The sequence below is a fragment of the Lemur catta genome, chromosome 2 (assembly GCF_020740605.2).
Source record: "Lemur catta isolate mLemCat1 chromosome 2, mLemCat1.pri, whole genome shotgun sequence".
Classification (NCBI taxonomy): Eukaryota; Metazoa; Chordata; class Mammalia; order Primates; family Lemuridae; genus Lemur; species Lemur catta.
This window is the reverse complement of record NC_059129.1, coordinates 99,890,895-99,903,864: the sequence shown is the minus strand read 5'-3', so window position 1 is coordinate 99,903,864 and position 12,970 is coordinate 99,890,895. Positions and strand designations below refer to the sequence as shown.

Genomic DNA, 12,970 nt, shown 5'->3' with positions numbered 1-12,970 from the left:
AGTCCCATGACTGCAGGAAATGGGATCTGCCAACAACTAATGAGGTTGAAAGAGGTCTGGAGCTCCAGATGAAGCCGTAGCCCTCGCTGACACCTTGCTTTCAGCCTTGTGCCACTCTGAGCAGAGAACCCAGCTACTCCATGCCTAGACTTCTCATGGACAAAACTGTCAGATAATAAGACTACACTATTTTAAGCCACAAAGTTCATACTAATTTGTTATGCAGCAATAGAAAACTAATATACCTCCTTAGAAAAATTAAGAAAACTTCCTTAGAAACCACTCTTCTTACAAAGTAGGGGAAGGAAAATTATAAATGCATGCAAGTTATTTATTAATTTAGTAATTCAGTCCCTGTAACAAAATTAATGTTAATGATAGCTAGCACTTAGTTCTAGGCATTGTCCTAGGAGCTTTATATTTCATTTAATCTTTACATCCACACTGAGGGGCTGATGTTACTACGTCCATTTTGCAGATAAAAAACTGAAGTTCCTGCCTGAGGTCCCAGAGCTAAAAAGCAGCAGAGCTGGGATTCAACCAAGGACTGATCTTGTTTCTAAAACCCATGCTCTGAAACACTATACTACAGGTTGGATAGCCTTATCCAAAATGCTTGGGACTGGAAGTGTTTCAGATTTTGGAATACTGTATTTGCATGATACACTTTCCAACTGAGCATCCCTAATCAAAAAACCAAAATCTGAACTGTTCCAATGAGCATTTCCTTTGAGCATGAACTTTGAGTGTCATGGCGGTCAAAAAGTTTCAGATTTTGGAGTATTTTAGATTTTGGATTTTTGTATTAGGCATGTTCAACCTGTATAATTATTCTCTATGCAAGGCATTATGGCATTTACTCCTCTGTAACAAAGTGGAGAACATTTTTATTAACTTTACAAATAACACAGGAGTTCACTTAGGAAAAGAACTTTCAAAAAAAAAACTGCCTTGCTAAGTGCTGAAGGTGTAGGAGTGCTCTTGAGGGCTGAGTGTCCAGCTAATGGGTACCTATTCTCTCTTTAACACACTCCATTCATGCTTTTGTCTTCATCGTTCCATGAAATTGCAAGATCACCAGCAACCTCTGCATTCCTAAACATAGTGGTCAACACTTTAATGCTCATTTTATAGTACTCACAGGAGCATTCAACACAAGTGCTCACTCCCTCCTTGAAATGCTTCTTTACTTGTGTTCAGAATAACACACTGTCCTGGCTTTCCTCCTGCCTCACTTGGCCATTCTTTCGAGTCTCTTTTGCTGGCTTTACTTCATGTTGCTGGCCTCTAAATGTTGGAAAGTTTTAGGCCCTTATTTTTACACTCAACTTCCCAGGCAATCTCATCTGGCCATATAGCTTCAATCATCTTCTATATTCTGGCAAATTCGTATCTTCATATCTAGCTTCTTTCCTGAGCTCCAAACTCGTGTCCACCGCTTAACTGACATCTTCATTTGGATTTCTAGGAGGCATCTTAAAAGTAATGTCTAAAACAGAACTCTTGAGAACCTCCTCCTTCTAAACTTTTTCCCTTTCCAGTCTTTTCCATCTTGATAAATGTTACCATTTCCCCAATTGCCCAGCCCAAAAACCTAAGTACTCTCCTTGATTCTTCTCTTTTCCTCAACCCCCATATCCAACTCATCTGCAAGCCCTAACTTAAAAAATAATACCCACTCCCATTACCCCTACTGTTGCCACCCTATCCATGTTGCTACCATCTCTTGCCAATGCAATAGCCTTCTAACTGGTCTTTCTGCTTCCTTGCTTGCTTTCCTATAGACCATAGTCCTTACGAGTAACCTGAAGGAGCTTTGAAAATCTTAAATCAGTTCACATCCGCAGACCCAAAATTTGCCAGAGGTTTTTTATTACATTTAAAATAAAATCTGCACTGAGCTGGGCGTGGTGGCATGTGCCTGTGGTCCCAGCTCCTCAGGCTGAGGAGGGAGGATCCCTGGAGCCCAGGAGTTTGAGGCTGCAGGGAGCTATAACTATGCCTCTGCACTTTAGCCTGGGTGACAGGGCAAGACCCTATCTCAAAAAAAAAAAAAAAAAAAAAATCCGCACTCTCTACTACGGCTACAAAGGTTCTCCATGATCTGGCTCCTGTCTATCTCTCTAACCTCTCCTACCTCTTCATTCACTTCTCTCCAGGCATGCTGGCCTTCTTGCTATTTTTTGAACATGTAAAGCTTGCTCTTGCTTCAGGGTCTTTGTATTTACTGCTCCCTTTGCCTGAAGCACTCTTCTTCCCGATATTTCCAGGGCTTACCCTTCATGTCCTTCTGGTCTCTATTAAATATCACCCATTCAATCAGCCTAGTTCTCACAGTATAGGCGACTTAATTTTTCTTCCTAGTACTTATACTACCTGAAATTATATCATTTACTTAAAAAGAAAAACTATTTAATGCTTGCTTTCCCACAAAAAAAATGTAGGTTTCATAAGGGCAGGAGCTTCTGTCTGTCTTCAATGCTAATCCCCAGTGCTTGGAACACAGAGGTGCTCAATAAATATTAGTTGAATGGATGAATAACTGAGTTGTTTAAAAGTTGGAATCTATTTCCCTGTATAATAATGATTAAATGTTCTTAGGTTAGACCCCCAGGAGCCAATTGAATATATCATTAATTAAACTTTACAACTGATAAGATTAGCCTGGTGTCTGGCTCCTAGAAACAGAGATTATGCCACAAAAGACAAAGTGAGGCTCCTTCCCCTTCCTGAATGCAGCTGGATAAAATTACAAATATTAGTTTTACCTATTTGACATTTTACCTCCTTTTGGTGGCTGTTCCCAGGGCTCCCGTTACCTTAAGCCTCCATAACATCCCCCAAATGGTTTCATAAATCCGTATTTCCAGCCCCTTGCCCTCATTTCAACCCTAGCAAATTTCCATTTTCTTCAATTGAGTATCTCAACTCAAGTGTTACAAAGAAATTTGATTGAACTATTGCAATTTAAAATAATGAGTGAACAAATCATTCAACCCTCTTAGGCATCTGTACATGTTTAAAGAGAACGTGTACTGAATTAATCACTCACTAATTGCAGAATTTGGGGCATCAGTACAGTGATGTGCAAAAAATACAAAGTGGACAGAAGATACCTTTGGGGCTGCGAAAATAACCACTAAATAATGTTTCACACACAGTAGGCATTAATAAGTATTTGTTAGAGGAATCATTAAGTGAAGGCAATCATGCCCAGGCAAACTCTCAGTCTCCTCTTGGGTCCACTCTCTTAAATGGTTCTTTCCTTTCCCCCCTCGACGCAAAAGTTGTTTCTCACAACGTTAGAAAAGGGTAGCACAAAAAAGGTGGTTCTTAAAAGGATGTGAAAGTTGTCAAAATCAAAATAAAGTCATTTGTGTTAAAACCCTGACAAACGGAGCCAGGGAAGGCAATGAAGAGACAGTTCTCATGCACAAATGGCTGATAAGAACTATCACAAAAGACTGCAAAAACCACAACCTCACACAAAGGCCACTGCAACTTTACACACACACATAGAACTTCTGCAAGGATGTCTGTCTAGCAACTGCATGTGCAACCTTGAACTGACACCACCCTTGTTATTGATCCTTGTAGCCAAGGATAACTGATTCAAAACTTCCCCTAGCTTCCACCTCCTTGTATACACACATAGTTTACTATGGCACCCATATTCCCATGGCATTGTTATTCCCAAATAAATATCATTTTGTTTTGGACAGTCTCTCTCTCTGTTATTCAGATTGACAGGTGAAAAAGCAGACAAAGCAAATATCACATTTTTGTAGGTTGTATTTTATTTTAATACAAGTTTTGGGGAACTTTCTGTTTTTTTTAAGAAGAAATTTGATTTTTCACTGACAACATATGCCTGATGCAATTTAAGATGGCAAAATAATAATGTATTTTGGGGAAGAACTATTTATTATTTAATAGTCTGGATTTAAAATTCTCATTATAACATAGCTTTCTTTCTTTCTTTCTTTTTTTTTTTGAGACACAGTCTTGCTCTGTTGCCGGGGCTAGAGTGCCCTGGCATCAGCCTAGCTCACAGCAACCTCAAACTCCTAGGCTCAAGCAATCCTCCTGCCTCAGCCTCCCGTGTAGCTGGGACTACAGGTACATGCCAACACGCCCTGCTAATTTTTTCTATTTTTAGTAGAGGCAGGGTCTTGCTCTTGCTCAGGCTGGTCTCGAACTCCTGACCTCAAGCGTTCCTCCCATCTCTGCTTCCCAGAGTGCTAGTATTACAGGTGTTAGCCACCAAGCCCGGCCTTATAACTTACAGCTTTGTATAATTATGATTTCAGGCTGCTAGCTGGGCAGGGGAGAAGACTTCCTGGGTGGAGATAAAAAAGGAAGATGAAAGGCAGGATAGTCTCAACCACTTGAGGGTCTCAACCACTACTTATCACTAGAAATCACCTAGAGCTCCCTTTAAACCGCGCTAGGGGCCATATCTCACAGATATGTCTGATTAAGCCTAGAGTGGGACACAGCTGTAATTTTAGTAAAGGGCCCCAGGTGATTCTGATAGCAGTGGGCCTGCAGTCAGTTTAAAGGCTGAGAGATCTGGGCCAGAAGGCAAGGAGACCTGAATTAACACCATAATAGCAGAAGTAACATGAGAGAACAGAGTCTGGCCATATCTACAAGATAGAATTAACAGGGCTTAATGATTTGTCGAATATTTTCATATTTGACAAGGAAGTATCTAAGGGCAAATGGGATTGTAGTTGTGACATTAAAAGAAAAGGTTACAGTAAGAATTGAGAAGAATTCAGAGGTTTTTGTTTTAAAGATGGGGGTTGACAGGTAAGAGGTAGTCCCTGTTACAATGATGACTTCAACTTCGGTTAAAGTGAGTTTGAGGTGCTTAGGGGGCATTTGGAAGAGATGTCCACAAATGTAGCCTAGAGTTCAAAACTGATGTCCAGGCAATGGAGACATGGGTTACGGAATCTGGTATCTTAGTGGTTAAGTGAAGCCTGGAGAATGAATTAAAAAAAAAAAAAAGCCAAAAATGACTCGTTTGGAGTTTGCAAACTACGAATTCGCGAGAACTGCATCTGCTGAGTATCGGGGACAGAAGAGAGATTGAACCGGCCCGGCAAAGTCCCCGTTGTCTGGTTAAGCCCACTCCGATAGACCCTCCGGAACCCGGCCGTAGCTTGAGTGAACATCTGATCCCGAAAAGCCGAATGGATGTGCACTTCCACCCTACAGCTGCGCAGTGCGGAGATCTCCCTTGCTGAGGTATAACTTCTGAATGGATAAGGTGAGTACAGCCTAAGGACCGAAAGGTCCGAATCCCCCACCCAGTTGAAGGGAAGGAGGCGGCAATGCGGACCTAGGTGCGTAGTCAGACCGGGGTTCCTTGTCCACGGGGCCCGCGAAACTTTCCGCCCTCCCGGGCCCCTCAGCGGACTAATTCCACTCACTTCTCGGAGGGTCCGGCCCAGCATGGTCCTCGTGTTCAGCCTGCCACCACCAGGGCCAGGTGACAAGGAGAAAAAACTGAGGTCAACGGGCGCTCGCGGTATTACGTGGGCGCAGCCATCTTTGATCGTCACCGAACCCTTCAGCACCGAGTACTTGGATTGGTTGAACTGCAGCCCGAGGAAATCATCTTTGCACGCGATTGGTTGGCGCCGCAAACCCTTCCTGGCCGGGACAAAGGCGGGCGAGCAAGGAGACTCCCGTGCAGGGTCTCGGCTGCAGTTGGGAAGCGTGCGATTCTCTGCAGCCTCGGATCGCGAGCGGTGTCTGCTTGTCCAGCCGAGGGCTCCCAGGACTGGGGTCTAGGGGGTGCTGCATATCTGCTTTTGTTTTTTAAGGGGGGAGCGGGTGTAAAGGAGGGAGGAGAATGGACGGAATCCTGGCTGGAACGTTAATTGGAGCATTTCAGATGCGAAGAGCCCAATAATAATTCCGCATTCTTCCTTCAGTTGCTCCGTTAGGTTAACTTCATTTTCGAATGCTTAATTTTGAATGCTTTCAGTTTTGAAACTAGCCTGTGTGTTTGGCAGAATTTGACCGAGTTCAGGGGTGACAATTTGATCCAGTTCAAGTGCATTTTAATTGGGGCACTCAATTCAACCTCTGTTTACAATGGAGTTTCTGAAGACATGTGTACTTAGAAGAAATGCATGTGCTGCAGTTTGCTTCTGGAGAAGCAAAGTTGCACAAATGCCTTCAGTTAGAAAGATTAGTACTACCTCTCCAAGGAGCACTGTCATGCCTGCATGGGTGATAGATAAGTATGGGAAGAATGAAGTGCTTCGATTCACTCAGAACATGATGATACCTATCATACACTATCCAAATGAAGTCATTATCAAAGTCCATGCTGCGAGTGTAAATCCTATAGATGTTAATATGAGAAGTAAGTTTTCGAAAGATACTCTTCGTTACCCTTTTTTTTAAAATCAATTTCCTCAGATAATCAGTTTTAAAAGGTCAGTTTTTTGATTATTACACTTCTTTGATTAATACAAAGGAATCATTTAGATTTTTGATAACACTTCTGCAAATGTTAATTTCCAAAATTTTTGAAATTGCAGTGGCCAGGTCATACTTTACTCTTTTACAAAATGTTTGTTTCCATGCTTCCTTAACATGTAAATTGGGACTTGAGAATTGTATCTACAGCTGACTTTCAGGTGTACTCTTCTGTGAACTTTGTGATACTCTGAAATCCATCACAGGTTCTGGAGATATTGTTGTGTTTCCTCATCACTTCAGAATTTGCATTTTTGTAATAATTGCTCTCCTCTTTGCTCCCCCTTTCCTCAGCGCTTTCTTTTATTTTTTTGAGACAGAGTCTCACTTTGTTGCCCGGGCTAGAGTGTGTGCCGTGGCGTCAGCCTAGCTCACAGCAACCTCAGACTCCTGGGCTTAAGCGATCCTACTGCCTCAGCCTCCCGAGTAGCTGGGACGACAGACATGCGCCACCATGCACGGCTAGTGCTTTCTTTATTGGTCCAGTGGATAAAGCAACGGAACAGTACTACAGGATATAGACATAGTACTTTCCTCATTTCTGCTATTGTGTTCTGCCCTCAACATTTAAAAACACACTTTTCTGTTACGCTCCATTCCAAAGGGGAATAATCTTAATTTCTGCTGGAATATATTCACAAAGCTTGGAGAACACTCTATTCCTTATATATATAATACAGCTATTTATTATAGTGCTGAAAATACTAGTATTTATGAATTGCTTTAACTTTGGAAAATAATGTCAAAAATATTATCAGTCTTTCTTATGGGAACTCATGTATGTTCTTCTGAAGAAATCAGAAAACACGTCTTTTAGGGTGATTAACCTCAAATGTTAATCACAGGTTGGTTAACCTCAGTGATTTAAGCAAGCTGCCATATGCAGTTTACTCATGGGTCAGTGTTCGGCAGGGCTTGTGTGTAGACCTATGTTCAACCAATTGCCTCAATAGTAATTCTCATCTATGACTTATGTGTGATGAATTTAATTTCTTTGTTCATATATGTATCTAACTGCAAGATTAAGATTAATAATAGAATGAACCATTTTGTGGAATTTGTAGAGAGTATGAAAATGTTGAGACTGTGACTTCATTTCTTCTTTTTTTCAGGAGTGATATGGTAGATGAGGGTAGCACTTCTCAAATTTTTTGGTTTCCGCCGGGCGCGGTGGCTCACGCCTATAATCCTAGCACTCTGGGAGGCCGAGGCGGGCGAATTGTTTGAGCTCAGGAGTTCGAGACCAGCCTGAGCAAGAGTGAGACCCCGTCTCTACTAAAAATAGAAAGAAATTATATGGACAGCTAAAAATATATATAGAAAAAATTAGCTGGGCATGGTGGTGCATGCCTGTAGTCCCAGCTACTCGGGAGGCTGAGGCAGGAGGATTGCTTGAGTCCAGGAGTTTGAGGTTGCTGTGAGCTAGGATGATGCCACAGCACTCACTCTAGCCCGGGGAACAGAGTGAGACTCTGTCTCAAAAAAAAAAAAAAAAAAAAGAAAAAATTTTTTTGGTTTCAAGATCTCTTCACATTCTTAAAAAATAATGGACTTTTTAATGTAAGCTATAGTTACCAATATTTACCTTATTAGAATTTAGAACAAAATTTTAAATATTAATTGATTTAAAAATACAGTAAACCCCTTTTATGTTAACATTACAAAATTAGGATTGAAAATATAGAATGACATGAAAATAATGACTAAGAGACAACTACATACATGAAGCACCAGAACAAGTAATAGTTAATAGAGCATGAGATCTTCTTTCAAAGAGCTTACAATGAAAAATTGATATTTTCCAAAATAAGCCAAAAAGTTAGAAGACTATCATTGTTTTATACTTTCACAAAAGTCTTTATCTGGTTTAATAAGACAACTGGATTTTCATATGTGCTTATGTATTCAATCTGTTGCAGTACATCATTTGAAATAATGAAGAAAAGCCAGCCCTCGTAGATTGTTGGAAAAGAAAGGGCTTCTTGGAGTCTTTGAAAAGATTTTGGGGATGTACCAAACTTGAACTTCTGAATTAGGGAAATAAAGATTCACTGTCTTTAGGCCCTTTGACTCTAATTTTGAATGCTGCTATTTTTAACTTAATGAATATATCTGGACCTGTACTGTTCAATATAGTAGCCACTAGCCACATGTTGCTATTCAGCAGTTCAAATGTGGCTAGTCTGAATTGAGATGTGCACATTAGATTTCAAAGACTTAGAAAAAAAGAAGGTAAAATGTCTCACTAAGAATTTTGTATTGATTATTTGTTGACCTGGTAATATTTTGGACAAATTAAGTAAAATATTACTAAAAATAATTTCACTTTTTACCTTTTTTGTGGATACTAGAAAATTTTAAATTACGTATGTGGCTGGCATTATATTTCTATTGGACAGCACCTATCTAGACTATGTGATAGATAACTGTTGTGTATTTTGGGGGAAAGAGGTTTGAGGAAAGACTTTTGGAGTCAAAATGGTTAGAAAGTTCTATTAAGAATGAATCGAAATGACTTTACTATGATTGCCTCATGACATCCACGGATATATTTTGTTTTTGAATTTGTTTGAATAATTGCTACTAGTTGGGCATGTTGTTTTACTTTATTCTTTTTACATTGGTCTTAAAGATATTAATAATTTAATTCTTACACTATGTCTGTAAGTGGTAGGTTTTACCCAATGATCAGTATGTCTTTTGATCCGTAAGATCTTTGAAGATAGATCCCATGCTTCATTAACCTATTTCAGCATTCCACATATGTAATTGTCATTCAGTTATTTTTATGCCATTTTATATTTTCATTCTGACTTAAGATTGCAGACTTAAATTAGCAGCATTTTATCCATGAGTAATTTTTACATTTTGTCTTCATTTAGATCTGTAAATTTTTCATTTCTTTAAATACACATGCACAATTTGTGTTGTGTACATTTTCATTTCAGTAGAATGGCTGTATTTAGACTCTTCTTGGCTGCTATTTAATAATATTATACTGTAAAACATCTTTTATATGGTATTCTTGAGACATCTTAGTTTTTTATGACTTGACTAGGTAATATTATTTGTAAGTTATCCTCTTTGTTTTTTTTTTTTTCCCTCCTCTGCCATGGATTCTTTTTGAGAATGTATTATTGTTGTTGCAGAAGATATCCGAAATAGTAGCTTGGGGAAATAAAATAATGAGTACGAGATCGTGAACTGTAGGAAGCAGTTATTTCCCTTGACAAGAAAATAAGAGACACGTCTATTTTGAAAGATGAAGGCTGGCTGTTTTGCTGGAGATGGCCACTACTGTTGGCCATAAAATAATAAATCATAGAAATGGCTTAAGAAATGGATAACTTAAAAAATACAGCCAACAGCATCATACCAACAAAGTTTGGTTTCGTTAGATGGGATTAAAGTCTTTGAAATGGATGACAGATTTAGGATTTTCCAAATTGGCACAACTTTGAACAAGTCAAAGTGGCAGCCTCTATCAATGGGATGGAACTCTTAAGGGCTTCATTCATTTGTGTTGCCAAGGAGGTTCTCAATTACTATCTACCAGCTAGCTGCATTCTGGATTTGGGGCTAGTTTAGATAGCACGAGTGAGCTAGGGCTACTCAGTTAATACATTAGCATATCAGGGTGACCAAGAAAACTTGGAAAACAACCATGAGCTGTAGGCTCTGTACTCAAAGAAGACTGAAACCTTTTTTGCAGCTCTGAAACAGCAGCTAAAATTTAACATGGCTCAATGCCCACTTCTGTTCAAACCACATAGAGGTTTCAGTGAATAATTGTTGAATTATGTTTTAATGGTGGAAAAGAAATATAAGACAGGAAAAATGAAGCATGTGACTTTTGTGAGTATTACATGTGAAGTTGTTTTTTTTCCCTGGCAGAATGTGGTCCTAACTAGCCAGATGGCAAATGTGTAATGTTTGCATAATGGCCATCAGCTTAGATTTTCTGGGACTATCCCAACTTTCAAATACTTCCTCCCATGTGTCTTGGATTTTTATTAGAAAAACAACTTCTGCAAGCTACCCACCTGTCAGCCTCTCTCTCTGTATCTTCTACCTTTGCTCCTACTGTATGGACTGTCATCGCTCCTATCTAAGGCCAACCTTACACTTGTGTTCCTGATCCCATCTTTTCTCACTTACTCTGGGGTCTCATTCCGGCAAGTTCCTCCTGTATCGTCAATCTTTTCTGCTGGTTGATTACAATTAGCTTATAAACTTGCTGTTATTTCTCCCCTCTTAAAAAAAATCCACTCAAAAATCCTCTGTTCATCTCAGTTATTCCCTCCAGGCACTGCTCCATTTCCCTGCTCCCCTTTATAACAAATCTGTTTGAAAGAGTTTGATCTTCTCCTAGTCTCCAGTGCTTTGCTTCCTATTCCCATTCCCTAGCACACTGTTCCTATCAAGGTTACCAAAGATCTCTATGTTGTCAAATCCAGTCTTATTTGTTTGTTTGTTTTAAAGCCTGTTAGTAGCTTTTGATCTTATTTGAAAACATGTCTTCCCTGTCAGCAGCATTTGACTTCTTTAAATGACCTTCCTCACTTGGCTTTCAGGCCACCTCTCAGTTCACTGGGCAAGCCTGCCATCTCAGGCTCCTGTGCTGGTTTCTTCTCATCCTTGAGATCTAATGTTCTACTGCTCACAGGAGGGGGAGACAGAGTGGGTTAGTGATTCTAGAGCATGCATTGTGGGGCAAGCAGTGGTATATGACACCGGAAAAGTAGGCAGGGTGCCTATCTTGGACAGCCTCACATAGCAGAAATGTTCTCTTCAGAAAAATGTCAAGCAGAAGAGAGAATAACAGATACTTTTGTGTCTTAGAAAAAACATCTTATATGTTGAAGCTGTGTAATAAATTACTTTGGAGTATTGTAGATAGAGCAGCCAATTTATCTGAACCAAAAAATTATGATTAGAAGAATGTTTTCAGCTTTATTTAGCTGATATTTATGTAAATATTCTTAAATATGATAAACAGTTAATGTGAGTTAATAGATGCAGCCAAGTGGCTCTTTCCCACTCAGGAATTTATGTACTTATTCCAAAAGTGATGTTCTAGAAACATTTTTTAGGAGATGGGACCATTACTCATAGACTGATACCAGTATTAAATACTTTATATCCATCCCTTGTTTATTAACTTTAAACAGCTTTAACATTTATCTTCTTCATGAGACTTGGCACCAAACATCTTTGTTGTTTAAAAAGTTCATGAATTAATAAGTCAATAAAGATACCATCCTCAAAGAACAGAGTAAAACTGTATAAAAGACACTACTAAAAGTTCTGAAGACAATTTTTTTTTTTTTTGAGACAGAGTCTCACTTTGTTGCCCGGGCTAGAGAGAGTGCCATGGCTTCAGCCTAGCTCACAGCAACCTCAAACTCCTGGGCTCAAGCGATCCTCCTGCCTCAGCCTCCCAAGTAGCTGGGACTACAGACATGTGCCACTATGCCCGGCTAATTTTTTCTATATATATTTTTAGTTGGTCAGATAATTTCTTTCTAGTTTTAATAGAGACGGGGTCTCGCTCTTGCTCAGGCTGGTGTCGAACTCCTGAGCTCGAGCGATCTACCCGCCTCGGCCTCCCAGAGTGCTAGGATTACAGGCGTGAGCCACCGCGCCCGGCCTGAAGACAATTTTACAATTCAAATTTCAAAAATATTTTGAGCAATAGCAGCTTTAGTTTTAATAAGTGATTATGACTTTGTAGTAATTTTTTAAAGGAATAATACTTATTATTTTTATGCTTTCCTGTGTAATGACAAAAAAATTATAAGGTTAAGTACTTTATCGTCTATGTCTTGAGCATCTAAAATTGTACCTGGCCTATAATCCTGTAGTAGTTTTAAAATCATTCCACTCTTACTTCTGGAGGAAACAGGTAAATTGTATTTTGTAGGTGGTTATGGAGCTACGGCTTTAAATATGAAGCGTGATCCTTTACACATTAAAATCAGAGGAGAAGAATTTCCACTGACCCTGGGTCGGGATGTCTCTGGCGTGGTGATGGAATGTGGGCTTGATGTGAAGTACTTCAAGCCTGGAGATGAGGTAAGTTAGGGAACGCCTCTATTTTCTCAATGTGCAGATTTCATCCTTTTTCTTCTGGAAGTCTATTCTATACTGTTGACCGTTTTTCTTTTCAACAAATGTACCGAGCTTTGGCTAGAACCCTCATTTTCTTGGTTCTGTTATTACATTTTTCACAAAGAATTCCAAAATAGCTTGATGGTACTTGAGTTTTCTAAATTTAGTGCTTAAGAATTATGAGACTTTAAAATATGTAGTATTGGGACTATTTTTTTTTTCTTGAAAGAGCCTTTAAATGACAATTTCTACCTTATGGATTAGGTGGCTTTACAATAGCTAAAGTTTGTTATACTCATCTGTCACTTGTCACTTTGAACCTTTGTACCAAAAAATTATAGTGAGCTCATGACAGCTA

The 12,970-nt window shown here is 39.4% G+C and overlaps 2 protein-coding genes across 3 annotated transcripts in view; one reads left to right on the top strand and one right to left on the bottom strand.

Annotated features, from left to right (window-relative positions):
* The window catches only part of QRSL1 (glutaminyl-tRNA amidotransferase subunit QRSL1), a 28,334-nt gene extending 22,756 nt beyond the window's left edge, over positions 1–5,578 (bottom strand). The window contains exon 1 of the mRNA XM_045544112.1: positions 5,442–5,578. Coding sequence (XP_045400068.1) covers positions 5,442–5,465 — 24 coding nt within the window. The 5' untranslated portion in view covers positions 5,466–5,578. The remainder of the gene's footprint in view (positions 1–5,441) is intronic.
* Positions 5,579–5,653: 75 nt separating this feature from the next.
* RTN4IP1 (reticulon 4 interacting protein 1) overlaps positions 5,654–12,970 on the top strand; it is a 48,345-nt gene continuing 41,028 nt past the window's right edge. The window contains exons 1-2 of one of the 2 annotated variants that reach the window (XM_045544110.1): positions 5,654–6,385; positions 12,425–12,576. In XM_045544110.1, the coding sequence (XP_045400066.1) occupies positions 6,112–6,385; positions 12,425–12,576 (426 nt within the window). In that variant the 5' untranslated portion in view covers positions 5,654–6,111. The remainder of the gene's footprint in view (positions 6,386–12,424; positions 12,577–12,970) is intronic. The other variant, XM_045544111.1, reaches the window with a different exon arrangement.